Source organism: Dromaius novaehollandiae, chromosome 7, assembly GCF_036370855.1.
Source record: "Dromaius novaehollandiae isolate bDroNov1 chromosome 7, bDroNov1.hap1, whole genome shotgun sequence".
NCBI classification, from domain to species: Eukaryota; Metazoa; Chordata; class Aves; order Casuariiformes; family Dromaiidae; genus Dromaius; species Dromaius novaehollandiae.
The window spans coordinates 11,465,326-11,493,001 of record NC_088104.1 but is presented as its reverse complement, the minus strand read 5'-3'; the positions used below and the strand labels follow the sequence as shown (position 1 = coordinate 11,493,001).

At 39.5% G+C, this 27,676-nt stretch overlaps 1 protein-coding gene across 2 annotated transcripts in view; it reads right to left on the bottom strand.

Moving 5' to 3' along the window:
* The window catches only part of OSBPL11 (oxysterol binding protein like 11), a 51,831-nt gene that overhangs the window by 4,513 nt on the left and 19,642 nt on the right, over positions 1-27,676 (bottom strand). For both annotated transcript variants that reach the window (XM_026109067.2, XM_064514664.1), the window contains exons 2-10: positions 19,605-19,673; positions 18,338-18,513; positions 17,443-17,522; positions 16,528-16,710; positions 13,027-13,228; positions 10,297-10,442; positions 8,117-8,257; positions 5,567-6,065; positions 3,768-3,954 (exon numbers count right to left, since the gene is read on the bottom strand). In XM_026109067.2, coding sequence (XP_025964852.1) covers positions 3,768-3,954; positions 5,567-6,065; positions 8,117-8,257; positions 10,297-10,442; positions 13,027-13,228; positions 16,528-16,710; positions 17,443-17,522; positions 18,338-18,513; positions 19,605-19,673 — 1,683 coding nt within the window. The remainder of the gene's footprint in view (positions 1-3,767; positions 3,955-5,566; positions 6,066-8,116; positions 8,258-10,296; positions 10,443-13,026; positions 13,229-16,527; positions 16,711-17,442; positions 17,523-18,337; positions 18,514-19,604; positions 19,674-27,676) is intronic.

Sequence of the window (27,676 nt, the reverse complement as noted above, 5' to 3'; positions counted from 1 at the left end):
TTTAAACCAAAAACATCTCTCTCTACCTGCTGGCACTTGATCTCATAGTCTTTACTGCCGAACGTTCTCCATACATAAACTGTTTTTACATTTTTGTGTTGCTTGCATAAGTATCAGACATACAAGGACAGAACGCAAGGTAGGAAATTCCGCTATGTACGACAAACCAGGGACCAGGAGAACTGCTTTTCTTTCCTGCCTGCCACAGAAGCCTCTGTTGCTCATGATAAAAGTATTCCTCTAATATGTAACATTTTAAGATCTGAGAATTTTGCAGACGTTTGAATGTCCCTGTAACTACACACCGATACACACCAAAACTTGCCCAAAGACCCCATGACACTGATTTCATTATGAACTGAAGAGAAGAAAATGAGTTCAACTGGGCAAGCAAATTATGTCACCTTTTTTTGTTCAGAAGGTAAAACTACGAAGCTCAAACAGAGCTTGCAATTCTTCTTTTAAAGAAAGAGAAGAACAAGGCTTTGCTAGTTATGCAAGCCAGACTTAAGACAAGACCTGACTTGCAGGGTGCTGCAGGTTTTCACAGAACACTATCTCCAGCTTCAATTAAACTCCAATTAGCTGTGAGCAAACACTGTACGGCATGTTACCCTCCAGCTTCCCCTTCCCGCAGAAGCTCTTTCAGGCGCACACAGTACTTATGTTCTCTTTCACACTTACATGACATGTATCTAATGACATTTAACTCGCACATCATCATTTTGGCTTCATTTGCTTTGAACAACTGCACACAGCAGAGGACCCTGAGAGAGCAGCTCGCCTGCGCTCCCACCGAGAGGTCCCCACATATACATCTGCCCCCTCTAAGCCTGGCAGCAAAGAGGAAGGAAATTATTTTTCAGGCAAGGAAATGAGCAATCAGGGGCCAGACCTTTTAGAACAGAGATACTGGATGACAGTCGCATATCTGAGCTGGTGGGAACCCCCGGGGCAAGGCAGGGAAGAGCTCGGCTGGCGCAGAGCAAGGTGCAGCAGCCAGGGCTTCTGCTACGCCTTGCCCACATCAGCAGCAGCTGGAGCAAGCCCACGACCCAGTCGCGCGCGGGCAGCGAGGCGGCGGGCTGGAGGGCATTGCCGGCGCATGGGGATGACGGGATGCTTCATCGCTCCACGCCAGCACTGTGATCAGAGACACCCAAGGAAAACACTGATCTTCCAAAACACATATCCCCCTTCCCACACTGAGCACGTCCAACAGAGAAAGAAAATAAAATCCTCTGTCATTTATTAAAAAGCATCTGAGTTTACCAAAACTCTTGCATACAAAACTTAACTTTACTCAAAAATCCTTTCAGAATAGGCTGCAAAGAATACACTTCTTAGGCACACACTTTTCTGTTACAAAAATTTAAGATTCAGTCAAGAAAACAGGCCAGAGTTGGAGTAACATGAGCAATGTACAGATTTGATTTTTTTTTTTTTTTGCAGGGTGCTAACGAATGCCTAACAGCTCCTGAAAACAGCCAGAAGAGTAGGCAACAAGCAAGCAGCCTTCATTTTATGCTGCTTTTTCACCCTGTGGCTTTCATACCTCGCTGAAGCTGCTGTGCATGGCAAAGTCCCCATCCTCCTCCCAACACATATCTGAACTGACTGAATCCCCGGCATGCCAGAGACTCGCGAGGTCGGGCTTTGCAGTCACATCTTCTGTAACGCAATTAAGAGCTCAATTCTTCCAAATGCTGTGTGGTTACAACACAATACTGGCATCCAATATTTTAATATCGGTCATAAATTACTGTCTCTGCACACCTTAAAGTAAACAAGGTTTCATCACTCAAGTGCTAAGGTGCAAGATGGAGTTGCTACATTAAACCCTCGCTGTGACCTATATTTCTTCCTATTAGCATTACCCTGCGACACACGGCTATTCCCAGCGCCGCAGACGATGATCACAATCTGAATCAGTATTAGCAATAAAAAACCTGCTAACTTTTATTTGTAAGTATGGTACAACTTATATAAGCCTACCGATTTATTATTATTACCCTCTATTCAATTGCACCAAAGAGGTACAGGACCAAGAAGCCACTACCCAGCCGAGGTCTGACAACAAGGGTCACTATACAAAAATCTATAACATCGCTATAGCAACTCACTTGCGCTCCAGGTAACCATGGCAACGCCGCTGTTTCCCATCGAGATTCTTTTGGCAAAGTCCAATCATCACTATTGCAAATTTTCAATAGCTACAGTGGCTTGAACAGATCTGTCTGAAAAACTCCGTATCCGTGACTAATTGCCTAGACACAAATAACAAAGCCTTCTCCAAAACTGAATTATTAAACAAGCCACAGGCTCCAGTCTGGATGGCCTAAGAGGAACGCCTGCAAGGCGAAGATGCGCTGGAAGCAATAGGCTTAAGAAAAACCAAATGATGTGTCACTTAAATATTGTGGGAAGCCAAGCAGAGCTACAGGTAAGCTTTGACTCTCCAAACGCCATCAGAGCTGTGGCTGCAAGTTTAATTCCTATACATGCTTTGAATTTATAGGGCAAAGTGCTTCAAAAGGGAACTGTGGGGTTTGTTTTGTTTTTGGGGTTTTTTTTTAAACTTTATAAAAAATAAGCACAGCCTAACCCTACTGCTTCAGCAAAAGGGATTTATAGAGGACTGCTGATTTTCTGTGATCCGAGAAAACAATCCTCATTTGAGAGCTTCTGATGTTCTGGGCTGTTAGATTAAACATATAAGAGAGCATAATGAAACAGTTAAGGAAGGATTTTGAACAAGCACTGTCCCGTGAACGCTTGACCACTAAGTGCTCTGAAGTCAGATATTTGCACGACTACGACTTAATTTTCTCCTTAATTAATTGTCTCCATATCAGTACAAGGCTAATCTGCAGCACATGCTCTTACTACAAAATCTCTAATATCAACATCGATGAGTTCCCGAAGCTTTTGTCTTCTGCTTTTCCATTAAGTTCATTGAAAAAGTACAATACGAAAGGTAGCTGGCGTGTGGATGCTTCCTGAAATTTGCTGGAAATAGCCACGCACAGACCTTCCCTGGGCTTTCCTTCCTTCACTTGGTAGTCCTTCAACATGCACAAAAAGTACAGCTGCCCCATGAAGAATTACCATTGCTAAAACAAATAATTAAATAATTTAAAGGGGACTTTTATGTAGAGATTTTCCATATGTTGCTTAAACTTGATGGCACCTCTGTATTACCAGGTAAGTAACAGTACACTATTTAGTGAAATTCCCTACAGTATTTTTTACCTTCTCTTTAAATGCAAGCTGGGGACTCCTGCCTTATAATAGCAATACTGCTGAGGCATTTCAGTGAGAAATTTCAGGGCAATACAATTACAATGCACTTTGCAAACAACAAGTAACCCTTTAAGACAGCATGATCAACCTCATTTCAAACAAGCAGCAAAACAAAAGATAAGAAATACTGAGCAGCTTCTGTCAGTAACAAGAGAATCTGTAGCAGTCAGGAATAATAGCCAGGAGTCCTGTCGTCCCAGTGGCCTGTACCAAGATTCAGAAAATAATATGGAATTCCCTTACTGTCTTTAAATGCAATCTAATTTTTCCATGAGGATCATGAGATAGATTTGTCTAGCTAAGATTAAGAACAGTAATATCTCAAGTGTTCAAGCACAGGAAAAACAGTACATTTTCCTCAAATTGTCAAATCAGTATCATTCAGCACACACAGAACAGGGTAGTTACAAGGCTAGAGGAGTCCTATAGCACAGACTACGTGGAAAAATATAAAGTGTTCTCACCGATGTAATTTGCCACCATAGAAGGGTTTGGTGTGAAAGTTAATACTTGCAGAATACCCAGTTTTTGCACAATTAATGTTGACTTTTCCTCCTAGTTCTACCCAAGGAACAGTTAAAATTGATCGCGCATATGCACAAGGCAGAGAAAACGTGTATTCTTCCCCATGCTCCAAGAGACTTAAGAGACCTGTGTGAAGAAATACAAGAGTCCCTAAATTAGCACTGTTTTAGACATGACCAAATAAGTTATTGCAATATAAATCCAAGACTACTACTGACTGTTTTTTCTCATAGCCCCTCACACCAAAAGAAAAAAAAACACTCACAAAAGTGACATTTATTACAGATTCTAGATACAAACATTTTGCTGAAAGTGCTAACCTGAGTAACATGCATTTATGTTTCTTTTGGGAAAAGACATTTATCCTAGTAATATTGATCCATCACACATAATAATGTACTGTGCAACATACTTTTTAAGTAACATGTACAAGTGTTTGCTGCTATCTTATTGGTGGCTCTGGAGCACAGCTATACAAGATTTATGCTGCCAAAAGGAAATAAGGAATGAATACCCTGAACAACAGATCTTGAGGAGGGCTAACATTCCTGCTCTGTTTCTTTCCCCTTTAATATATCCTATCCCATCTGAAGGCAGGAAACAGAGACAATCCTCCTTACTGCAGCTCTCTGCCAAGACAAACATAGCTCTTTCCTGACAGTGGCTTTTGCAATAAATGTCAGCAATAGTCTCATAAAAACTCACATTTTTCTTTGGGTTTTAGAGTGTGGGGTTTTGTTTGTTTCCTCAAAAAAAAAAAAAATCCGTACACACAAAATCTACCTCTGAGCATTACAAAAAACATAGTATGGCAGCTGGCTGCTGTTTGCATCAACCCATGCCACTATAGCATACTATCACCACATGTTTTGGAAGCTGCACTTTCTGAATTTCCCATCTTCCTCAGATTCATTTCATGACTTGAGAAGTGCCCTAGAGGAGATATTAGCTTCAGGAATTATCTGGTACAGGCAAAACATTGAGATGTGCCTTCCACATCCCTTGCCAGGTATGCAGCTTATATTCAAGCATCTGAAATCCTCAGCTGCTGGGCAATATACACAAGAAACACTGAAGAGATGAGGAAGCATCTCCCGTTCACAACCAAAAATACTAGTATTAAAGGGAAATTACAGTTTTGGGGACAGAGAAGGGTATTTGCACTTAAGGGACTTAATTTCTCTAATGAAAAAACTTGAATAGTAAGATGTATAATATGTTCTAACAGAATAACATTTCTATTTAATGAATGTGTGATGTGAACTAACTTGTCCAGTGGTTTGGAAACATCCATAGACATTAGTTTACATTATTGTAACTGTCCTTTTCCTTGAAAATTCAAAATTTTGTTTCTGAATATACCTGATTTTTGGCAAAACATAAGCCTATCTAGGTTTTTATCCATATGAAAAGTCACATTTTATAATGAGGACCTGCAGTATCTTCATTTTTACTGTTTACAAAATAAAGAAGTACAAAATCATTGAATGAGGTAAGTTAAAGTTCTCAGATAATAAGGATGAGAGGAAAACCAGAAGTACATTAAAGAAACTAAAAACTGAAAACCCACAATAGCAATTGACATCTCTACAAATGGATTTTTCTGAAAAGACTTTGCAACAGAACTACTGAGCAGCATTCATTTGTTTTTCTGCCTGGGGCATACAACATCAAATTTTCTCTCAAGCTAATACTTCAACCTTCTAAAAGAAATAAAGGGAAAAAATCTTACACTTACCTTCACCAACCATTGTCACTCCTATTGACATTCCTAAGAATTTACTTTTTGTCCAGACGTGAGCGTTGACACACATCTTTCTCTCTACACATTCAGCATAAAACCCTGAGACGGGAGGATGGTGGGACACTTGCTCAGCTACAAATTTTACTGTGTAATAGTCCAGCTCTGTTTGGCCTTCCAGATCTTTTGATAGAGTTACTTGCTCTGAGGGGGAATGAGCAGATAAGTTACTGCCTGCATCAGTGGCTACTTCACTCTTCGGCATCCTCCAAGAGCAGTGAAACGTTTCTCCAATGATGGGATTGTACGGTTTCTTTGCAATAGCTCCTTTGCGACCTTCATGAAACGAGGTGAGATAATATTCCACAAAGCGGATCATCCGGTCCTCAGGGGTAGTGCCATTTGTGATTGCAATGAAGAGATCCGGATGGGACATGAAGTCTGCATACATCTCCAACAACGATCGTTTCTCTAAAATGAAAGTGGGAAGAACCACCTGAAATAAAAGAAAACCCCAAGAGTTCCAGTAAGTAACACAAAGTGACACTTTTTTTTTTTTTTTTTTTTTAAATAAGGGAAGGCCTCAGAGCAGGTATTCTGTCCTGTTATGGACACCACACTTCCAGATTGAACTTCCTTGTTCCTTTAAGATATGAAGAAAATAAAGTGATGGTAGTCCTGAAAAAGCAATTTACAAGGGGAAAAAAAAAACCCAAAAAAACAATAGGGACTACTCAGGCTGCAGAGGTCGAAAGGGACCGACATCCTTCAAAAACATAAAGCAGCTGCAAAGAAAGGAACAATCTGTTCAGCAGGTCTGCAAAGCAGAAAACAAGTAGGAAGGAGTTCAAATTACAGCTAAGAAGATTCAGAGTCGAGGTTAGGAAAGGTTTTGTCTAATGGAGGAAGCAGCAGGCAAGCTATTCCAGTGCTCTTGCAGGTCAGCTGCAGGTCTGCCGTTGGAGAGCAGCTTGGACAAGCATCCACCAGAAATAACATAGTATGAGTTGATCCTGTACCTCAGAGCAGAGGATCTTATACTGTTCCAGTTACGTTCACCACTATAAAAACAGCAGTCTTATCTTCTGATGAGCCATGAATAATAATATTGAAGGAGTAAGAGGCTGCGGGTGTCAGTCTTTTCCTTTCTTGTAACGGCAGTGACAGCCTCAAGTTAACTAACACTGTTGTCATGAAGCAGGAGAGGGTGTCACAGCCGTGAGACCAAAACAGTCCATTTGGATAAGGTGCTTTCCAAGAAGTAGGGTGCGGACAGACACTTTTAATGGATGTACAAATTATGCTGAATAATTTGGCTATATTGTTATAACACCAACCTGGAATATTAAAGATGCTTTTCACTTCAGAACCCTGAAATTTAACTTAAATATGATTCTAACAACTTCTTTATCTAGCTTTGAAGTCAGACTTGTTATACATCAATGCTTTGTCTGCACCCTACTAGAGACAATTCTACAAACGGAGCTAAATGCCAAAAACAGGAAGAAGATAGACCTGATAATTTGTTCTAAGAAAAATAGAACAAAACTAATCTTCCATATAAACGGAACAATGACCTAAAGGGGAAGAATGACTGTAATGAATTCCTGATTATGCAGCAGGGGTTTAAGTTCAGCCCACAGGCAGCAGGGCCTGCTCATACCACCTTTTTTCTAAACTGACGAATGCAAGCTCCACAATACAAGTGTCCTTAGTGGCCAAGTAGGTAACGCTCAAAAAAGGCTGGTGGGGGGGAAATCTGCAATTCTAAGAAAGAAAAAGTGATTTCCTGGTTCCATGCCATTACCTGTAGAATCTAATTTTTCTTTAAAAATGTCTACTGCTTACAGTTAGAAGAGTCTTTACAGGAGTGAAACAAACATAAGCTGGTAGCAGCCCTGTTCTTCCAGATTTGCTGCCCAAGTTGTGTAGTAGCAACTAAGTATTAATTTTTCAAAGATTTTTTTTTTTGGGAGGTCTGTGCAAGAGTGTGAAACCACTTCTCTCCCATAAAACTTTGTTCCTGCTTCCTATAGTTGTAAGCAAAACCAGAAATGAGAAGAGGGAGGGGTAAACCAACAGCTGAGGGTAGGTGGTAGGAAACCCAAAGAAAACTTCTAGCAGCATGAATGCAAGTGCAAGGTTACGCAAGTTGTGCATGAAAACATTAGTGAGTGAGAAGAAAAATCACTACAGAAAAGCAGAAAGATAAAAATGTGAGAAGGAAGTAGAAAAACACAATATGGAAAGAATAAGGTATACCACAGAAAAGAAAACAGAGCCCATTATAGGAAAGCCAAAAAAGAAGTAGGGAAAAAAAAAACCCTATGACACAAGAGATATGGCCAGTTCTATTAAAGCAAATCAACTCCCTCACTACATTTTTCACTTAAAACCTACAGATCAAACTGGAATATCAGACCTTGGGACCTGAAGTTGCTACAGGCTTCACTTTCATATGAAACTCAAAATACTTCAGTACAGGAGCTGAGTTTAAAATGGCATTTCACTTCTACTGCAACTAGTCTTCATACTTCAGTTACTTACTCTTGTTAAGTCCATGCCAAGTTTCAGCTGAGATAAGAGATGCAAGATAACACTGCGCTGTTCTTCCACTGCTCCTAGATCATCTTCTTTATCATCACAAATATCCTCCAGCTCCTCATCTGGATTTATTTCTTCAAATTCCTGGGATAAGAGCCATAAACATCAGCTCAAATATGTGACTGTTGAGACAATATCCAGAAAGACTTCATATTGTATTTAATTGCCCATATATGAAAAAAGACTAAACAAATCCCTGCAGAGAGCTATACAACAGGATCTACTCCAAAGACAAACAACAGTCGAAGAATTTAAAAAGACATTAAAATAACTCAGTGCAGATTTCACCTAGAGGACTCAGGCTAAGATTTCCGACCGTCTCTCACACAGGTTGGGGGGGAAAGACAGACAGACAGAAAAAGCTTAGAAGCAAATACGACATCTTTTCCTGCAAGTTTCGTGACCCCACAGAAGAGTTACAGGCATCTAACACACACAGTGAAACAAAAGCTAGCAGAAATCCCAACAGTCCTGAGGGCACCTCCACCTCCCACTACTTCAAGCTTTCCAGTGTTGCCATCACACTGGTATCGTTACTCCCACAGCAGTAGCAATGGTCCAACTATGGTTTGCATGATGAGGGACTGGTAGTTCCTAGTTACAGGCTTACGAGCAATTAACACACCTACAGGGTAGTTAGCCTTCACTAGCATTATCAGTGCTGCTGCTAGTGCTAATCCTAATAGTAATAAAGGAGAGTTGGAGTTAAAAACCAACCCATCATGCAGGCACAGACAGGGTAGGGTGGCTATTAGTTCAACGCATCCAGACAGACTAGCAGAAACATCAGCGCTGTTGCAACAACCACCACCTTGCAAGCAGAAAGCTGAATGCTGCAGGCAGCAAGGGCATTTCTCAGCACTCAAACCAGCATTTTCCCAGCACACAGAGCCCGAGGGAGGCAGATGCAGAGGGGAGATGCAACGAACACCGGGAGAGGGCAGCAATATGCATTTGCCTAAACGAAGCCCTTTCCTCTGGACCCGCTGCCATCGGATCAAGGCAGAACTGTGAACATCCAACCACCATGGAAAGCCCGGGGGCCCCAGTCCTCACACCAAGAGCCCACAACCTGATTAAAACTGCAGTACCGCACAGGTCTCTCCCTTCCACAGATGCTACACTGCTCTGCAATCATAAATAAGATAGCAGAAAATATCCAAGGGGAATGATAGGACTAGTCACATCCCAGCTACAAGACAAGGCCATACATAAAGCACTTGAACTCTTAACTTGCTTAGTTATTAGAAGGAAGGAGTTTTAAATTGATTTATTTGAAAGCTTGTTTCTTGACTTAATGGCAGCTAGTCAGATTTATTAAAAAAAGAAAAAAGAATTGATAAACAATGGTCACTGAAAAGTCTTTGCACTTTCTATTTTGCTGTAAGGTAGCAAAGTCAAACAAGATGCTGTTGTGGAGATATACAACAACATACGATCTTTTCTAAAGTATATAGTCTCAAACTGTGCGAGAACAACTAGTATAAAAAGAACGTAATTACAGTTTTCTAGAGTAGTTAGGAAAACAAGTTCTTTCCATAATCCCTGCATTCTTTTATTTTAATATTCTGCACTTCTAATTAATTTTGACATTTATAATGATATAGACTGCTGCTGTATTTCAAATACATTAAGCCATCCTAAAGTCAAGTTATGAGAATTGCTCAAATTAAGAAAAACAGATTCAATAAGAGCTGGAAAAGAAATACAGGTAGTCTTAGTAGCTGGAAACTGGCAATTTTGTTTCTCATCTACTTAGGCAGCTTTTCTTGGGCTTATTTTGAAAGTGTCGTAAATTCCAGTTAGGTTTTCTACACTTCAATTTTTAATTGTTTTAGATCAAAACACAAGGAAATACTGCCTATTTATATACCTTTTACTACTGTCCAAATTTTCTCCCTCCTTTTGATAGCTTGTTATAGAAAGAAGCAAAATTTATTGAAAAAAGCAAAGTAGAAAGTTGTTTATTGCAATTGTATTCACTCTTCCTACAACAAAGCTAACTGAGGACAAAAGTATGAGAAGAATTCTAATTAAGTTGTTTTTACATCATTTCATAAAAACATTTACAGATGTTCTGCAAAACCACTCCCCACAGAAATGGGATTTTCACATTACCTTACCCTTGTTAGCTGGCCAGGCTCAGAAATGGACTGCTCTTCTCTGACAGACGCTGGCTTGTTTATCTCTGCCGAGAAATTCTGTGCTGCTCCATTTTTGAAGTGGTTTGACAGAGATATCTTTGGTTCCAGCCAACTGATCGTTGTTCCTGAAGCAAAAGAAAGTTTGCGCTGAAGCTTACTCATCCTCCGAAAGGTAAGCAGTACTTTTCACAAAGCAGCTTTTCCAAGAAAGAGCTGAAAGCAGCTAAGTCCTTCAGCAATCAATCCCTTCAGCAGCCACGAAACAAAGGTGGTGCGATGAGACACCACCTTCGGCAATCATTAGCACAAACCCTGCGATTGGTGAGCAGTAATACATGCAACTTGTACCAGAGAAACTAGCTGGTGTCATGCAAGGTGTAATCAGACACTACAGGAAGAACCCAGTATCATGGGAATGTTAAGTAACCCTTACAATTTTATTTAACAGGCATCAGGAAAAAAAAAGAAAAAGTTCTCCTGGTACCTTCTCAAACCCAGGTCAGTTGTAGAATAGAAAGAAATAAAAGTAGAAAAAGTTATCTGGCCAATGTTTTCTCTGGAAAGGGCAGTTGTCTTTTCTCATCTGAAAGCCAGGCAAGCATGCACTCTTGAATAAATAATAGTCACTCAAAAAAAAAAAAAAAAAAAAAAAAAAGCTGTCACCCACTCAATGATTCCAGGGTCTCTAGTTACTCCCAGCTATTGAGTACAATAGATAGAGTTCCTCATTAATAATACAAATGTTCCATTCTTTCTCAAAGGCTAATAAATTACAGGTGACTCCAGTAAGTTTTTACCAAAAAATACACACAAAAGCTGTGACAAAGCATCTTTCTTCGGTTGCAAACACTAATTACGAAGTTGTGATTTCTAGCGCAGTATTGCTGTTTCCTGCACTTAGGAACCAAGAAGGCTGCTGCATTTTCTTCTACTATACACAGTCCTCTATTTCCAGATCTCTGTCACCTGGAACCAGGTCACATCCTCGACTACAACTGGCAGAGTAAGCTTAATTGAGAAAACAGTAGCATTATCAGCAGGGAACTACTGGGGAGAGCAGGGGGAGGGAGGAAAGGAAAAAAGTAGTACAGCTTTACAAACAGAACTAGACAACTTTTTCCCTGTCAAGATAATTTATTTCTTTAAAGTCCATTCATCATTAATCCATTAACATAGTGAATCCCTCAGAATCATAGAGAATACCTCAGTAGTTTAATTTTTTTAGCCATTTAAATAAAACTCCCAAAGAAGTCAGGAAATAGATGTTCAGAATTTCACTGTCACTTACCTTTTTGGAAAGGTTTTCATCATCTTTAAAATCTCTTCACAAATACTATATGCTTTTTCAACTGTAACTTACAACATAATCTCTAATTACATGCCCTCAACTGCATTTACTCCATGCTGGCTGGCTACACACTGGATTAATTTGACAAGTGCTCCCTCCTTTCAGCTACTTTTAAAATAGCTTTCTTTATTATTAAGTTCTGTTTAATTTTCCTTGCTAAATTCAGAGAGGTTTTTAAAAGTGATGAGTCACAAGTTGTGTTTTAACTTTGTGAATGGACAGGATTTCCCCACTAATGTTTTTTTCTCAACTGGAAGACCATATTCAAATCTGCTCTTGACTATTTCAGGTAGAAAAAAAAGCTATTTTCTTTAGTGGAAGAGAAGATCACTAAAGAAAGTGTTCATTCCATATTTTTTTGCTCAGCTGCCAGCACTTCTGCTCTGCTACAACACAGATTTATCTCAGAGTTTATAGCTGCCTTCACTTTCAACTTTTTTCTTCTTCAAGAGAGTTGCAAATTATTATCACAATCTGCCTTTTTGATAATGAAGTACTTTCTAATCAAGTACATGATTTCACTTTTAACTTTTCCTAAATTCAAGTCAATTGCTGCAAGTTTCTTAATCATTTCTAAGCTTCTCATTTATGGTACACTTTGATGCAGCTAGAGCAATTTATACTCTTCCATTTTGGGTTCTAACAACTTATAGCAAATTGGCAATCTTTTTCTCTTTTAATCCTCATATTTTAAGCCTGACAAGCACTTACACAATACATTGAGTAGAATTTTACCAGACCCACGAATAAATTTAAAATGAAGGCAGGAAAAAAAAAAAAAAAAAAAGAAAGAAAAGTCTATCGTATTATACAGGTCTGTTCATCATCATCACTTTTTGTTCTCCACTGCATCTTACTCAACTAGCTTTTCTTTATTCGATTTATTAATAAAAAGATAGAGAAAGAAATAGGTTTACTTTTAACCAATTTGCATTTGCCTGCAAGGCTGTTCCAGCCTCAGAAGGGAATACAGCTCACCTTAGTCTACATTTTAGACTAGGATATTAACCCAAAATAAAAATATTGATGTATAAACAATATTACTAATAACCTGTGCAGATTTAGAACTTTGCATTCTAATGTTTTAACTAGAAATGAAAACTACATGTATGAAAATGCTTTTTGTAAGCATTAAAGTGTGTGTGTGTGGGGGTGGGAACTGAGAAAATGATGAAAAATGGTAAGTTCAGCAGTTCAAGCAACCACCATGAAGTCCAACTCTGAAAAAGCTCACAAGAAAACAGGCTGTTTGCTCTGCCCAGGAGAAACTTGATTTAGCAGAATAACCATTTTTGCAAGTAGAGAAGTACAGGCTTCATAGCTGTCACAGGATTCGGGTCTTTGTGAGCATCTATACCCACCTGCTGATAAGGATCCCTTTTGTTGTGAAGCATGTTGTAACTGGAGAATATGGAAGCAGTCATTTAAGCAGTTCATGGTTGCCATGGAAGTTGCTTTGAGCATTAATAGGTCTTGATCCAAGGATGTAAGGTGACCGGAGACAGGAAGGCATTCTATGCTCCTGATCAAGTCTCTCTGCTGGCCCTCAGCCTGCGACATCATCTATCAAAGAAAACAGTTTTAATCAGAAGATGATGAAAATATGTTGCGTGATATATGTCGAGCTGTGAACACAAAGGGTCCAGAAAGATATTTTACAGTATTAATAAAACAAGGTAATAAGATGTGCTGACTTCACATGTAAAATTAACCATACATTATTGTGCTTAAAGCAGCCACTAAAATTCCATGAAATGCATGATGAAACTCCCACTGCAGTACATGGCATTAGTATATTAACAAGCGAAAGAACACCAAGACGACTTCAAAAAAGGCGAAGAGGGATTCGAACATGGCACATGCTGCAGTAAACATCAAGCACTTTCCATGCTTGGCTGATACGGACAAGGGGGGGGGGGGGGAGAAAAAACAAAACAAAACACACAGACACACGGAGTGTATGAAGAGTAATTAAGCTCTGTGCTCTGCACAGCCTGGAAAGAGACAATCTATGAGGATCTTTCTACGGGTGTCATGATCTTGTCACTCTTTACCAGATGGATCCAGTGCTCTATTGGACAAGACCTGTATCACACAGGTCAAACTAGACAGGATTCTCATTTACTGTCTGCACTACCATCATGCTTAGGATGATTGTTTGACTGTATGCTATGCAGAGAAAAACAAAAAACAACAACAAACAGGATCTTTGCCTTCATGATGTGTTGAAATTAAAGCTTTCTTAGTCATTTTTCCCCCTTGTTCTCCCCCAAGCTGCTTCTCTCCTTCCTTCTAAACAGGGCTATTCAACCCTACATCATGGAACTTGCAACAGTACATTTGCCTGAAAATACAGTGGCAAAGCACACTGGCCATTAAAAAGCACACTGTGATCTTTGCAAAAACTAAATAATTTCCTCTTTGAACTCACAGAAGCAAAATTTTGCCCGATTTTCTTAGGATCATGGGGATGAGCACAGGCTTCTATACTTGCTAGTTACTCTTCTGAGAAGATACAACAGTGTTAACGTAACTGGATATCACTGCTCTGCAAGCATTATACATTCTGGCAGTTAAGTTAAACCTAGGAACCAATTAAATAAGGAGAGCAGAAGAATTTCTTAAAAGAATCCAAGATGCATACATGCATGTCTGCTACAATACCAGTCAGTTTGCTTTCAGCATCCTGGCTTGCAATCTCTTCCAAGAACTGCTTTTAAGGTTTCATACAATAAATACTCAAGCAATAAGTATTCATTCAACCTCACAGTATGTGGTATTTGGAACATTTCAGGGCTTGGCTACATAGTATGCTAAGATGTGAATTTACAGAGCACATGGCTCTTTGAAAGTGGAGTGAACTGTGCACAGTCAGCCTTAGCATGTCCTAAGAGTGACGATGCAGAAAGGTAGTAAAATACCTTTTATATAGCCTCACTTAGGCAAACGTACTGGTTAATATCTGAACATATGTCATATCTTCTTCCAATCATGAATGTGTTACTTAAATCCTTGTGTAAAAGTTTTTTCCAATACTTTGAACGGTTCTGCTGTATTTAAAAAAAAAAAAAAAAAAAAAAAAAAAGGGAGAAAAAAAAAGCCAAGCATGCCACAGAGGATTAGTTGACAAATCATCATGGCCCTTCTGGCGATTTTTGCTATCAGTAATTTATGCTGTGGTAGCACCCAAACACCTCATTCCAGCGTCAGATACCACTTCACGGGACACTGCAGAGTCATGGAAAGCAACAATGCCTCCTTAAAGATTACGACTCCAACATAATGTAATAGGGAACTCTGTGTCTAGCCTCAAAGACTAGTTTGGTGCATCCCTACAAAAAGTAAAAATAAAGTCCAACTGCACAGATGTACAGAAGAGTTTGACAAGATATATTACCTTGTCACAGTGTCCTCCTCTTATGGCAATAGGACAAGCAATGTTATATTCAACATGCAAGTTCAAATAGCCATATCTCCCCTTCCAAAGGGCACACTTTTTCCCCTCGTATACGCTCAAATTTCCCCTCAACAGAACTAATTGAAAACTCTGAATCTGTCTGAAGTACACCGGTCACATTTCTTGGTTTGCAAACATACACGCCTGTAATTAGAGCAAGTCAGCATAAAGATCCTCTTAGATCTCTTGTTTTGCAAGGTTTCCAAGTCAGCAGCAAGACATGTTTGGTCCAGAACAAGGGGAAGAAGTAGAAGGAAAAGGGACTGACAAAAGAGCCAACTACAGTGCATTCATGGGCAAATTAAAAAAGAATCAACATGTAGCAGGCACTTAGGAAGAGCAGGGTTCTTCCCATAGCTAATCAAACCGGGTTTGCAATTATTCAAGCTGTAGTATGCTCAAGTATAGCAGTCATACACCTGCCCTTTGTTATTTTAAATATTTTAATTATATATTAAAATCAAAAAAAAAAAAAATTGAAGGCATTGTATCCAACAAGCAAAAATATGCTTCAGAAAGCTAAGCATAGTAACTTCAAAGTTTGGAAAAGCTACCTTTACTGAGGATTCCTTGAGTCCTGTAATTAGGTTTCTCACTGTTTGGGTTTTGTCAAAGTAAGGAGGAATGATTTTTCTTAGCATTGCAAAAAGTGCAGAAAAAATATTCATGTTCTCTTTTGATTGTTATTCAGTTTGGTGACACAGCATGATTATTTATTGACTTTAAAATTACGCTTTAGTAGGAGCTTTAGATTTATATGATCTACATAGTAAATATTCACAAGTTAAATCAATCAGCAATCAGTCAATTACTGTCAGTCAAAATTTTCTATCTTTTCCAAAAGACACTCAATCTGAATGAATAGTCAATGAAAACATACTTCTGAATTGCTCATTTTATTTTGCTCTCTTATCAATCACATCCATCCCTTGACAATTTGGCCACATGAATTAGTATACCAGAAAGTAATATTAATATTCTTCAATATCAACCATGACCAAGTTCTCCTTAGTTATATGAGGTACAAGAGGAGCTTAGTCAATTTTTCAATTATTTGACATGGGGAGGGAATAACATATGATATAACAGTATCACAGTGTACAGCATTATACTTTGTCACAGGGTACACCACTGTTAGCTGTAGTGTTAGGACCTGCAAGGATCAAAACATGCAAAGTTCTGCCTTGAGTGTCAGGGTATTATTGCAGAGCACAAAGAAGTCAAAGAACATATGCTGCATGCTTCTAACAGCAAATCAGGGCAGATTACTTATCCTCCCACAGCTCTGCAATAATAAAATTTAGGACATGTGTACAACAGTAAATTCAGCTAAGACTAGCAGGTTTCTCCACCTCCCTAAAACAATACAACAGTTCTTTCAGAAGATTATTTAAGGCATACAAACCTCTCTAACATCTACAAGGTGATCTGGCTGCAGAATAGGAACTCTTTTTCCAGTTGACAATCTGTGATGTCCAACATTAAAAAAAGAAATTGCATTTTGGCTGGGTCTTCTTTGCACACCAGGAGAGTTAGCACTTCCTTGGGATGCAAGAGAGAAGCTGCGAGATTTCAGAGGAGGGTTGTTCTAGTGAATAAATAAGCATATTAAGAAACATTTACAATTAACTCCTAATACCCAGCAAACATTCTAATTTGAACCATATAGCAGCATTTTAATCCTTGATTTTTATAAAGCAAATACAGATTACAAAATCCTAGTAATGTATTGGTAGCAACTGCTAAATAAATATTTTGCACTATGTGCTGATAGTTGCCCTGCTTTACAGTGTGATTATAAGCAATCTGTGAAATGTGATAGATCAGTATGTAACACTTCATCTGATTTGAAGATCAGCCCTTGATCTACAGTACTACTAAAAAACTGAATTCATCTGAAACATACTTGTTGGCTTTTGAACAGGTTTAACATCTAGTGAAGGAAAAGTAAAGTTCCCAACCCAAGGGAAGGGCTTCAATAGCACTAAAGCCGACCTGTTTCATTATTCATTAAGAAAATGCAAAACCACTGAAAAATACTGAACAATTACTCCGATCTTTTAGCTCAGTCTGTTTTTTCGCACACCACCTCAAGAGTACCTGATCCAGGAAAACCAGTCAGCTCTTCAGAGGCAACAGTGACTTCACTTTGTTTCATTACTAAATCCTATTTCTATTACAAGCCGGTTATTACTCAGAGGGATGTTTCTTGCCATGAGGTTCAAGCCCAGCTACTCTCCTTCAGCAGTACTTGTCCTATATCTGCTTTTACCACCAGCTTAAATTATTTTTGCCCAGGAAAATACCAGTCACACAATACCTTGCCAATAGCTTCCGTGTGATGTTGTGTGCATATCTGTAGCCTGCTAACCCAGTGTTGCCGTTCCTTAGCATCAGTGGCTAATAAAAGCAAATCAAAAGGATTATGTAAAAGACGACACAAAATATGAAGAAAAGATTGCTCAATTCTTTAAAACAGATAAAGGACTTTAAGATTACAGAACATTTAATCTAAAACTTGTTCAAGTAAGCTGTAATTAGCTACAACATTAAATCAAGTTCAACATAAACAGCACATACTCTAATTTTTTTTGTTTTAATTTTGTGGCACAAAAGCTTCAACAAATCCCCCCCACATTTTTAATCCAGTTACATGATGTTTATTTTCCTAGAAGATGAACAAGGTACCCTGAAGAGGAAAATGGGACAGTATCCCTTCCCTTGAAGGCTTGCTAAAGATATTATCCTAGATTTCTGTAGTCTAAGAAACCAGAGAACTGGCTTTTACAACCAACACAAAAAGGCTAATATGGTAATATTAGGATTAATGTAGCCCTCTACAAGCATCAATACAGTACCGTTATGTAATTTGAAAAATTCTGAATCAGTACAGTTTAAGGACACAACACACGAAGGTTAAACCCTCATCCTAGCCATATTAAGTTCATGGTCTTCTGGAAAAAAAAAAAAAAAAAAAAAAAAAAAAAAATCAAACAACCTCAAGAGTAAGGAACCATCCAAATAAAAGTATGGTTCTTAACTAAGGGTGGGATGACAGCTTCATGAATAACGCTCTCATTGTATCAGTCTGCCAAACAAGTTCTTTGGCTTTGGATAACAGATGGACCCACAGCCAAACCCAGAAATGAAGCCACAGGGGAGAGACAGGAGTGTCCTCTAGTGGAAGAGTCCCTGCCCGGAGACTTCAGTCCTACCTCTTAGTTTATACTGCTCCCCACTGGCAGCATTGACTGTGAAGGTGTGAGAGTCTTCATCGCTGGGTGAAATCACAGCTCCAGCCAGCTGCAAGGTACCCCTGGGCTTCAGATGCCTAGACTGCTCATTCACAAAGTACTCCAGCAGGCCAGCGTCGTTGTTCAAAACGAAAAACCTGCAACGATAACGAAGCATACACACAAAAAAAGAAAAATAATGAGCTGTTTTTACTAAGGAGGGGACAGTGGGGGTTGGGGAGGGGGTCAAGACTTTCATCACACCCTAGCAGAGATGGCATTAGGATTTCAAGATGTGTGGCAGCAAAATCTCACCAAATGTATGATATATAATCCCAGTAGGACAACACAAAAATTAGATTCATACTAAGTTTTACCTCACAGGCCAGAAATGTTACAGCACAGCGAAACAACTGCACCCACAAAAGAGTGCTATTGCAAGATTTTGAGAGTTAAAAGAATATTCTGAATCCTTACAGATACAGAACAGTCAGGTCTGCAAAACTGAAGAAGTTCCAAGTTAAACAACCAACAACAAATATTCACACAGACAACATGCTTTAACCATTCAGCTCAGTATAACGGTAAGTATATTGACACAAGTCTTCAGCCAATTCCTATGCTTCTACTGCCATGCAATGTGGTGTGTTAAGGACTTGTCCCTCCAATATTAATTTAATTGCACTGTTCTGCGGTGTTCCCTGGGAGCAGCATCACAGGGGAAGTCTGACTAGAGAGCTTCACTTGTTGAAGAAAAACCAAATTACTCCACAGGAGATAAACATCCCATAGAATTAAAGGCCAAATGCTTGCTTGAGTTTGGATTTTCAGCAAGGAACTCAACTTTTTGAATGATGCCCTGATTCGACCTCAAAGCAGAAGCCTCAACAGAAAAAACAAAACCAGTATTTTAAACAGAAGAAAAAGCATTAATCAATTCTTTTTACACAGATAAGCACAGTTATAAACCACCAAAAGAGTTAACTGCTTCAGACCCCCTCTCCGCTTTTCTAACTTCTTAATCGTGCTCCAAAATATTTTACTAACACGGGTTTATTATTCAGCTACACACTAATTTAATCTATATTACAGAAAGCATAAGAAAATTTATGAAAGTTCACCTTATAGGAAATCAGGAGATGAAAAAATCACAGCATTAAATATAAAATGGTGTGAGACACACTCATTTAGATGTTGCCAATAACTGACCTTGCTTTTAAAAAAAGGGGGAAAACAAACAAAAACTTACCGATATTGCCAACCAGTGACGAGATTGGTGTATTTCATTAAGTAGCCGCAAATATTTTCCATGTGATCACTATTACAAAGAAGAAAAATGAAAAAGAAAAGCAATCAGGCAATAGCAAATGTACTGCAGATCTTTGCAGCTTTCAGTCATCATTTTCTATTCTCTGCAAATTCATTTCAGCAAATTGTTCGAACTTCATTTTTTACAATGGCACTACCATTTTTCATAAAATTACCAAGAGTTAATAGGTTTTTCAGCCTCATTTCTAAAGTTATTTCACAGGACCGATCACTTAACCAGATTTGCTGGACTGCAAGTAATTTCCAAGCATAATCAGTTTCACCAAGGCTTGCGATTTATTCAACAGATACTTCTGGACACCTTCATACTAATTTCAAGTAATTAAAGACTTAGTACCCATACTTCTGCTTTCTTCTTCCTCTCCTAAGCAAGCTTTGTATTTTTGGACTCCTGAATTCGCCATCTTACTCTGAGCAATCTTGATCAGGGCGCTAACCAAAAACCACGACCAGGTACCATAGACCAATGTGGCTCCACTTATCCTTAGCTTCTAGAATCACTCCTACCTAGGCTAAATACTCTTAAATAGACACAACATGTAGGTGCACGTCACATCAAGATATTCCGAAATATAAAACAAATGCCAAAATATCTTCTCCTCAGGCTTGGCAGGAAAATCCAGTAGTTCTCTTTCACAGCCCAAACTTGCAACGTACACCGAAACCAAGAGCCCCCGTAGGGCGTTTAGCACCGAGGCTTAACATCACTACGGGCAAAATATGTTATCACTTCTGAAAGTTATTTGTCCAAAATAAGGTCGACAAGTTTAACAGCTACAAACTAATCTTATAACCCCCGTTTAAGGATCTATTCCATACAGCACATCCTGTGATCCCAGAAGCGCCACCACAATGCCCTCGACTCCTACGGAGGAGCACACAGACTTTGAAGAACATATACTTCCAGCAGACTGCTCAGGTCCTACATGAGAAAATGTTTCCTGCTATTCCAATGAGGAACTGAAACACAAGGACCCAAACCTCAGAGACTAACCATTTCCTTTTTAAAAAGAAAGCTATATTTAAGTCATTTAAATTAGGTTTTTAAATGCCAGTAGCTTGTAATATTTTGAAGATTAAGTGAAAATTTATTCAAGTCCATTGGAGCAGCAGCCTGTCTTGGTCATTAAGAGGTAGAATTACTTCTATTTTTAGCAACGGCGGAAAGGCTGGGGAAAATGGAAATACAAGAGCCAAAGGATCCATTTTACTTACAGATTTTGGCTGCAAACATAAATGAAGCGTTCACAGCAGCTTCAAGTGTTAGATTAAATATTAGTACAAATTTCAGTTATAAATGGTGTCACTTAGTATCATTGAATTAATTGGATACCTGAAAATTCAATTAAATTTAATGTTACACTAAGTTCCATCCTAAATGAAGCTATTTAGGATGCCACTAATGAACAAAACCTCATAGTAAATCACTGCTGTAGGAGGAAGTTTCTGTGCAGTAATGCTATCTTATGAAGATATGTAAAAACATATTTTTGAAGAAAAAACAAGTAAATGCTACTTTTTAATGTCACATTTAAAAATAGAAAAAAAGATATTCTCGCTATTACTAGCAGGAAGACTCTGCAGCAGTCAGTATTGGGGTAGTATGTTGCAGTGAAGTGCAATCAGAGGGGCTACCGAGGAAGGTAATTTTTAATAGCTCATTAAGTGAAACTATGCAGCTAAAAATAACATCCAAGAGAACAGATGGGATTCAGGCTATCATACATTTTAAATGCACAAAAGTGCTGAGGAGACAGAACCAAACATCCCCTGCAGATACCTCTCATTTGCTACTACTGGCAGAAAACGGAAGCAGAGATTACATTTACTTGCTGTCAGAATTTTGCTGAAAATTGTGAGCTTGCATATTGATAACAATGTACGAGTTTGTTTTTTAATAGTCTGAAAACTGTCTCCAGTCATTAGTATCGACTAAGCTGGTTTCAATCTTAACTGTCTCCATGCATTTGCAATGGAGCTGTGAAAACCAAAAAGACTATATTTAGGTTTCACCCTGGGTAAATGTTCAGCACCCGTGCCAGCCACAGAGCAGTCTGCCTGTGGAGCACAAAACACTTGGCTGATGTCTACACCATTTCCTTGGCAGTATAAGGGGCTAGAAGCAAACAAGTAAGCAAATAAAAAGAGTAAAAGCACAGACCTTTACAGGCATTAATTGCGCTTAGTTCAACAATCGACCTAAGGCTTATTTTTAAATAAGTAACAATTTTACACAATAACAAAAATAAACTTAAATTCAGTTCTGCAAATTGCAATTCACAAAAGGTAGATCCTATAACTGTACAAACCATTTACAGAACTAGAGTTAACCTTGTAATCTTCTTTCCGGTAAACACTAGCACTTTCCTATGAATACAAAAAACCATTCTTGGTATTATAATGAACACGAAGGCAACGGAATTAGAACTAGGCTATTTCTTTAAAAAAATCTTAACTCTTGCTGTGGAAGCACTGATGTTAAAAAACTAAAATAGTGTTGTAAAATCAGCTAAGGCAGTGCTGTAAGGCAGCTAAAACCACGGTAAAAAAATAGTAATATTTTGTCAGTATGGAATTAACAGTGCGGCTCTTTCCAGGGAGCTACAGAAAGCTTTTAGATGGTAGATTTGAGACAAGAAGTTCAGGCACTGACTCTGCTCACAGAAAACCACCGTCGTGGAACGCAGTTATTAAAACATGAGTGAGATCTTCCTTAGAGCCCTCACCACCATTGCTTCTCATGAAACAGCAGTAAAAGCTGTTTTAAAGTAACCTGTATATTTCAAAAGTCCCCACACTTCCCCAATGAGGCAGCATGCTCATGCTTCAGGGCTTCTAGAGAGGGAAAAAAAAATCAGGAGTGAATTTGAGTCAAAACACTGAGCAGCTCAGCAGAGCACTCACAAGGAGGCCTGGCCGCGGTGCAATTTTTCACTCACTTTAGAGAAAAATCTTAGCACTCAGACTGCTAGTGACAAGCAGTCACGTGTATTACGAGCAAGGCAAAATGAAAATCTTCATCTTTTAATAACTCATATGCTGTTGCTGCTGTTCAAATTGCTCACAGCAATCTCAGCTTGCCAAAGGAATAACAGCTCAGCAGCAAGTCACCCGTAAAGTCCCTATTTAGGTAGATATTCACTTGTCCTCCTTTCAAAGGAGGACAAAAAGAAAAAAAGGCCCAAGTGTTGCAACAGACCTGTCACTGCCTTGAACGGGAAAAAACACAATTTCACCTTGACTACTTCTAGAGCACTTTACCGCTAAAATAAGGACACTTTGCAAATCACGATAGCAGTCCAAGAAGGTATTACTCAGCGCCTAGGTGCTTGTGGTAGAACAGCTTCACCCCAGCACATTAACAAGAAAAAAACCACTCTATTCTTCAAACATTGAATACCACTGAATGTGGTTGCCCACATATCACGCTTTAATATCTGGTTTATAAATATAGTGAGGTCAACTGAAGCTGTCCCTATAACAACCACGGGAGAAGCCTTTGAGCATGCAAACTTTTCTGCAACTTTTCTTCAGAAAACAACCCCTCCCCAGCTTCAAAGAAGTTTCCCACAAGCCACATTTTCATATATCCAAGCACTACTAAAAGACAAAATAAATAAAATATCCACAACTGACTACTGACAGTTTCTTTGTCCTTTTCTACTCTTATTTGTCCTTTTCTACTGTGCCTCTTCAGTGGGAGCAGATGTCATAGCCTTGCAGCCCAACTTCCCATTTCGGAGGAGGAATAAGAGTCAGTGATAATCAAGCCAAATTCCTTCTGTATCCTGTTTATGTGCAACACCCAAGTCTTGAGCAGGGATGCACGGAAACAGCAATCCCAGAATGACGTCTTTCGGGAGTTTCAGCCAAGGCTTGCACCTGATGAGCACTGGGCCAACATTTTCTCCATGAAGAAAACATCATGTAGAAGGTCTCTCCACTTTCTTTTTTTCCCCTCCCTAAATTGCAGCTCTCTGCAGAAGCTTCACAGAAAATCACTGCTAACGGTGACATAAAATTTCACCTAGCTGGAAAGTGCTCAAAGAACACTTCCAAGATTGCCCTTCTGGTGATTTTAATTTCAACAGGCGCAAACAGCACCGCATCGGATGCTTCAGGCAGCCAGTTCACTGAAGACCAAGCAGCTGTTTGACTAGCGAACGCCAAAGCCAAGTGCTTCCCCGCGGGTTTGCGCAAGGGCTGGCTTCAAGCAGCTGCTGCACACATGTGGATTTGCTTCAGCGGAAAGCACTGTCAGGAGCCAGCAGTGCGTGCAGATGTCAAGGAGGGCTCCTGAACCGGCATCAGCCTCCGCGGGTGCTAAAGCCTTCAGGCCCTGCCAGGGGAGAAGGCTCTCCTCTACGGGGCTCCCAGAAAGGCATCAACTCCTGCTGAAAGAGACTATCTTCGGATTAAAAGCAAGCAATAAAGGCAGGAACAGGGCGAGAAAAGAAATCAGGATTTTAAGTCCAGATCAGTGAATGGTTCTGACGATGTAGTTCCTCATTTGAAAAAAGCAGCAACTGTTTTCACTGAACTTATTCAACTCTGACTGGCCACAGGCTCATGGGCTGTAACAGCTTGCTTATTCCTCATAGGCCTCTGCAAACTGTTCGTCTACAAAGCGCTGATTCCCCTTTTCTTTACAAGGGAAGGGGGCAGGGAGGGAAGAGGGGAAAAAAAGCCCTACGTCAGCAGAGGAAGTTTTGGGCATATCTTCTGCAACTGCAAAGATCACTTGCTCCCAAGAAACTGCCACCATGTTAAGTCTTCTCCAGTTGCACAAACCCTTTGGAGCAACAGGGGGTTCCCCAATACACCGGCAGGATGAGGCAGAAGTCCCCACATTGCTTACAGGATATCTGTATCAATAAATTCACTTTGTTCTTCTAAACTGCTTTTGAAGAAAGGGGGGAGACACCTCAACATGCAAGTCACCAATACAGCCACACAGTCAACTGCAAAGTGGTAGCAGAAGCTCCTGCTCTTCAGCTCACACATTTAACTCTGTATTTGACTATGAATTTAGAAACCAACAAACAAGCGTAAGGAAAAGAAGATCCAACACCACAACAAGAACATGGACAGTAAAACCCAGGAGTGCTGCAGAATACTGCTAGAGTGCAAGTGTGCAAACACGCTAGCAACACACAAACCCTCACTTGATGCAAGAACTTCTTTAACATATCTCTGTAAACCCTCAAGAGCACAAATACGCACTGGCAGAGAAGTGCAGATTTGCTGTGAAGGAAGAGCACAGCAGAGCCGAAACGATCCACCGCCTGTCCACAAGCACTTTGTGATGCCGCGCAGGCTTCCTACGCTGGGAGCGAGGGGCCGTGCAACACCATAACCTCTCTGGGATCAACACTGCACTTCCACATACAGCTAAGATTTTTACTGAAACTAAGTTCTCAAGGGGAATGACAAATCAAGCTTAAACTTTTTTTTTTTTTTTAATATCAACCTAATTAAACTTCCATCCGACTCTCCTCTTTCGTGCATTAATGCTACAGGTCAATTATACACAAAGGAAACCATACTGTAACTCTGTTGCAGTGCGGCAACAGAAGAAAAAAGGAAAGAGCCAGTATTGAACAAGTAGCAAAATACTGCTCTCACAGGGCTACTGCAAAACTGATTACTTAACTACTTTATCATTTAAAGAGTTCTTTAGCTCTCAAAATATATCTGCCTGGAAAATAACTGCAGTGCATTTCAGTCAAGCAACATCTCTTCTCTGTACATGAACAGCTCAGGTCAGCAAGAACTCTTCTCACATGCAATTTATTTGTGGATTTGCATCCATACAATACAATGGAAGCAGGACCAAAAAGTCAGTAGCTAATCCTGCACATTATTCTGCAAAAGCAACTAATGTTCAAGCTATCCCTAGTAAAATAACTGTAGATCCAGCTAATAGCAACATTTTAGAGCTGGGGCATAGAAAAAACAAGCAGTTCAAAAGGTACGAGCTCTCCACTTCATACCGCTGGTGTTGCCTGCACTCCTGCAGCTCCATTACCACTTATAAATGTGTTATCAGCAGGTCTGGTACTGCGCCATAACTAGAACGTGAAGCTGTGCATTTTTGTTACCGATAAACAAAACTTTCCCTTGAAGGCTGGTTTCAGAAAGCTCACTAGATAAATTAAAGCTGCTCTGCTCAGCAATTGCTGCTGTTGATGGGTAAGTATCATTGAAATTCTGGAATATCTGAAACCTAAAACAGGAAGTGATGGATCTACTACTTCAGAAAGTAGCAGATCCTGATCATTACTATCCACAGAAACTGGTGGAGCAAACCCCTGCATCACGCCCATACTCTATGCAAAGTCCAACATGTTTTGGCTTAACAACTACTACATTTTTCTTCCTGAGGCATTTTAGTCTGCTCCTAACCTAGCAGCTCTTGACCTACCAGAAGTATAAATATATGCTCTTCTAATTGCAGGACTAACGTGTGATTATGACTTAAACAAAAAATTATATTGACAGTTACACATTGCATGGACTTTGCAGCAATAAACGAGTGGCAAATACACTGATCATCTACTCCAAATAAGTCTCTCACACTTTTTATCCTCTATATTTAACCTGAAAAGTCTCAAAAATGGTTCAAAAATAATAATTAAAAAAATTATCACCATCCCACAGGCAAGCAAAAGTGCATTCAATGGACTGCAGTCTATATATTCAGAAATACCATAAGCCTGCATCACGACAACACAGGTGGAAACCTCTGGGCCCCCAGGCTCCAGGAGCAGCAGGCAACGGTTTGAAGTCTGGCTGGCAACTAGATACAAGCGGTGCTCTTCAGGGGTCAGTACCATTTCATGCCTTCAACAGAGTGGCCAACGGGACATGCTCTCTGCACCCGCCGTCAGAGGGATTAAACACTGGGACGGGAGCCCAGAGAGGTTGTGGGATCTGCATCCTTGGAGACACTCAAAACTCCACTAGAGAAGGCTCTGAACAACCTGACCTTACTTTGCAATTATCCCTGCCTTGAGAGTGGTTTGGGCTAGAGACCTCCAGAGGCCCTTCCACCATAAATTATTCTATAATTCCACTAAACACAAAAATTGAACATCAATATTCCTACATTAAGACTGAAACATAAGGTACTCTGAAGCTATAAAACACTAATTAGTACTGCACATATTTTAGTTTAACTATGATTATGACACTACATAAAAATAACAGGATGACTTTCTCATTCAGTGCTTCACGTGCACAGAAAACCCCAGAGACAAGAAATTATTCACAACGCTGTTCCTTTTCACTGTGCAGTGGACAACAAAAGGTCTTACTCCTTTGGCACTCATGCTCTAATAAAAAAAGGCTACTTATGGATTTCTTCTGTGGTGTTTGGCATTGATATTTATGAAAGATTTAGTACAGAACAATAAAGGAAGAGGACATTATTATCCCATTTTACAGATACAGAACTGAGGCCAAGCAGATTCTTCAGCTTCTCTACCTTTAAGACAGCTGTGACCCAATTTTTAAGTTTCTAGCATGTCATAGCATTTCATATGCTCAAATCAGGGGAGGGGGAGGGAAGAAGAAAAGAGGAACGGTGACTATAGGGGGAGAACAGTTGAAGCAGTACGACTGCTACCGCACAGGAAGTCAGAGCCAGGGCCAGAAACCAGCTCCTTAAAACAGCATCCTGCAGTTTTACCCATCAGACTTCTTTCCTTCTGTTGCAGACCATTCCTTGCACTTCCATGGCAACAAACTCAACCAACTTCACTACACAAACTGAGCTCTTCAGGAAACTTAATTGCCAATATGTAAACACTCGTCAAGTTTTTAAAGACTTTCAGCCTCAAAAACTCTTGTGAATTTACACGTGGAAGGAAAAAGGCAAAAAAAAAAAAAAAAAAAAAAAAAAAAAAAAAAAAAAAAAAGCACATTCATGGCAAAAAGTCTTCCCACGACACTGAAGTTCTTGCTCCAAAGCACAGAGGCACTGCAGCTTGT